Consider the following 3,690-nt stretch of genomic DNA (forward strand, 5'->3'; position numbering starts at 1 on the left):
CAACCTTCACCACACAGAGTTATGCTGGTTCTTGAGTTCTTTTAAAAAGTTTAGTTGCTTCCCCTAATTACTCAACCAGGTCATGATTAACTAGAATGGAATCTTTCAACTCATTTTTTTTTCTAACTTTGTGTCTTAACCAAGAGTCCAAGCTAAGCCTGGAACTGAAAGGAAAGTAGAGTTGCTACTTTATAAAGAACGGCTGAATGAATTTCTACTTTTGATCCTTCATCAAAGTGTGTTCTTAAGAACCTTATTTTATTACACGTCCCTATTTTTTCTTCTGTTTCCAGAAGTCTAGCTTCCAAAATGTATGAATCACTGGGGAGGTTCATTGCTCATCTTTATTTCACAAGGTTTTCTGCTAACATAATTCAGGCACAAAAGGATTAAATGTTTCCAAGAATGAAAATCACATAACTGACAAGTGTGAAGTAGCTCTCTCTTCCCTTAGCATCTTTTTTGAGTAATTACTTCACTGAATGTTCTACCAGAAATGAGTTAGGCAGTTCCTGAGCCATGTGGAGGGTGATGCATAGATGGTATTAGGTCTTTTGACATGTGACACTGAGGCTAAAACATTTAACTTGATGGATAGATGGTATTTCTCCAGGCTGCTGGTATTCACTTAGGAATTTCTAAATATCCTAGTGAATCTGTAGCTTTCCTTCAGTACCTTTAAGCACTTATAGAACCAGGGATTTCCTGGGGCAGAAAGCCTTCTTTACTGATACACTTATGGAATTACAGAATTTCTGAGCTTGAAGAGCTATAAAGGCACTCATAACTACAAATCCTCTTTGATAGTAAACAAGGTATAAGTAAATATCTAGTTCATCTCCTTCAATTTCCAGGTGAAAGAAAACAACTGGCCCAATGTCATTATTATAAGCTTGATTACTTCTGTTTTAATTAAGATGTCTTCCCACCACTGACACTGCCTCTGATTTCAGAGTGAGCCAAGGGATATATTAAATTCCTCTTAGCAGGCATACTATCCAACTAAACTGAATATTCAGAGAATTGCCTGCACTAGTTAGTTCCATCTAATACAAAATTATTTGCATACAAAGGAAGTAGGCTCACATGAGCATGTACAGGAAGGGTATCTCTGTACCCTTCCCCAGAGACTATATACTCTATGGCTGCTAGTCACTAGATCAGCCAGGTGACCAATGAGAGATGGAAAAGCTGTGTGACAATCTGTGTGCCTGCATGCAGGCATGCAATGTTCCCAGGTAAGTTTAAAATTTCTCAGTTGGCTATTTAGAAAGTTAACATATTTATATCAAATATAATGTGCTTTACCAAGTATTTATATTTTTTAAAATTGACTCACCTTCAAGAATCTAGTATCTAAGTAGCAAATTGCTCTTCTGAAAAATTACGCAGGATGTCCCTTGAGTTTTGACATGAATGAATTACCTACCTTTCTCTCCTTTGTAGCCTTTAGGGCCTTGGGGCCCAACAACTTCTGGTGGCCCTGGGATCCCCAAATTTCCAGTCTCTCCTTTAGCACCTAGAAATGGAATTGTAAATCACATCAGAATATAAAATTCTTTTTTGAAGTTCATTAGATAAGGAGAAAAAAAAGCATTTTATTGCAATCAATAAGTATCAATGACCTAATGATAACAACTGGGTGAAAATAAATCATCACAGAGTCCTAAGGGCAATATTTTTGTCTGATTTGCATTTTTGTAGTACCTGAATAGATAAATTGAGCCCATTAGTACTTGTCACTGTATTCATGGCGGTGATGGAATGATTCGGGGAAGCAGCACTATATCAAACAGGACCAAAATGATAATCTGACACTTAACCTCATGTGGACCACACTTTCACATTGGAAGTAAAAACACCTAGCACCTTTGCATTTGCCTTTTATTCACTTGCTCATTCACTCATTAACTATTTCTGAGGTCTCCTATACACCAAGCACCTCGCAAGGTGTTAGGAATGCAGCCATCAATATTCCAGCGGTCCCTACTGTCATGAAGCTGAGAGTCTACAGAAGATAAGTACTGAACAAATAGCCACACAAATACATAGAAATTGTCAAATTGTAGTAAATGATATAAAGAAAAATACGAAGGTCTTACTGAGGACTTAATTGATGAGATCAGAGGCTTCCTTGAGAAAATGGCATTAAGCCAAGACCCAAAGAATGGACTAAGATTTCCCAAAGCAGAGTAGCTTCCCTAAGTAGGACCAAGATAGTCTCAGCATTCTGAGCTCTTAAGCACTATGCTCTGTGGCAGAACCAGCAGACTAAGACATATGAGCTCCCCAGGCAGGGTAATAACTTGGCACACCTTGGAATTGTTTGTCATATATATTTAGAGGAGAGAATGAACCCTGAGAACAGCCCAGTTAAATCCACCACTGGGTAAAACAAAAGCCCTGACGTTACAGAACTCACAGCCTTAGCAAATAGTTTAGCAACCAGCTGTGTCTACGTGACCATGCCCTTGGAATTTTCACCCCCTAGCAGCTTACCAGTCAGATAGGATATTAAGACTTCTGGTAAATATAATTTTCTCACTCTCATTAAAATTTTCAGTAATATTTTAGCAATCCTGATATCTTGGTGCCCAAGCTACAGCCCATCTCCTTGACTCCTTAATGCAGCTCTGCATAAATACTAACCACATTTCCCAAAGGGTCACTAAAATGGGATGAAATGAATGAAAAGCTTGGTGAAGATGTCTAACTGCTGAGTTTATAGCATTAAATTCCTCAGGGAATGGTGAATTTTAAATTGGCATTCTGATCTTAACTTTACCCTGAATTCTCTTCTAAATGACATGTAAAAGCTGAAATGTATTAGAATAAAGCTGAGAGCATATTCATCATGTATGTATTATAGACATCTGAAATCTTGAAATACATAACCATGGCATTCAAATGAGAAAGTCACTGGGCAACGACACAGTATTGCCTCAGAAATTCAATGAGAAGCAAATGGAATCCTAAGTTTTATTCTCCACCTCAGAGCCATTCCACTTCTAATCCTAACTACAAATAGCACCCAGAAAATCCACCAGTCAGCACACATTCTTGCAAGGCAACAGAAGTTTCATTTACCCATTTTAAATCAGCCACTAATGAAAAAATTGTACTGGTAATAAACCTGTGCGTCTTAAAGAACCACAGCCCCATGCTGGGGGTGGTAATCCCTGACTTTGCTCTCACCAGCCCTGTCCAGTATAATTGTCTACAATGATGGAAGAGCTATCTGTGCTGTCCAATACAATGGCTGTTGAGCACTTGAACTGTGGCTAATGTGGCTGATGAACTGAATTTTTTTACCTTATTCAATTTTAATTTTAATATTTATTAATTACCACATTGAGCAACACAGCACCCATTTGCTTTTATAACAACGTGACACCTAGACCTGTTATCATTTGCATGGCAACATAGAAACTCTTGGAACAATTTCACCCCACAACCTACCTTTCAACTCTACTGATGTACAAGTGAGAAACATGACTTCTTATATTTTCAAATACCTGGCTGTCCAGTCTCTCCAGGTTCTCCTTTCTGGCCAGGTACAGTTGAACAACAATCACAACAATTCAAAAAGAAATCAGCTGTGTCAGGTATAACTCCCCAATGCAATCCCTCCCCCCTCCCCCCTCCCCATGATAGGCCCCAGTGTGTGATGTTCCCCTTCCCGAGTCCAAG

General features: G+C 38.6%; 1 protein-coding gene across 1 annotated transcript in view; it reads right to left on the bottom strand.

The window, feature by feature from the left end:
- Positions 1-3,690, bottom strand: part of LOC105517098 (otolin-1-like) — a 22,566-nt gene that overhangs the window by 18,142 nt on the left and 734 nt on the right. Inside the window, exons 2-3 of the mRNA XM_011949475.1 lie at positions 3,516-3,619; positions 1,430-1,519 (exon numbers count right to left, since the gene is read on the bottom strand). Of these exons, the coding sequence (XP_011804865.1) occupies positions 1,430-1,519; positions 3,516-3,619 (194 nt within the window). The remainder of the gene's footprint in view (positions 1-1,429; positions 1,520-3,515; positions 3,620-3,690) is intronic.

The sequence above is a fragment of the Colobus angolensis genome, unplaced genomic scaffold (genome assembly GCF_000951035.1).
Source record: "Colobus angolensis palliatus isolate OR3802 unplaced genomic scaffold, Cang.pa_1.0 Scaffold108, whole genome shotgun sequence".
NCBI lineage: Eukaryota > Metazoa > Chordata > Mammalia > Primates > Cercopithecidae > Colobus > Colobus angolensis.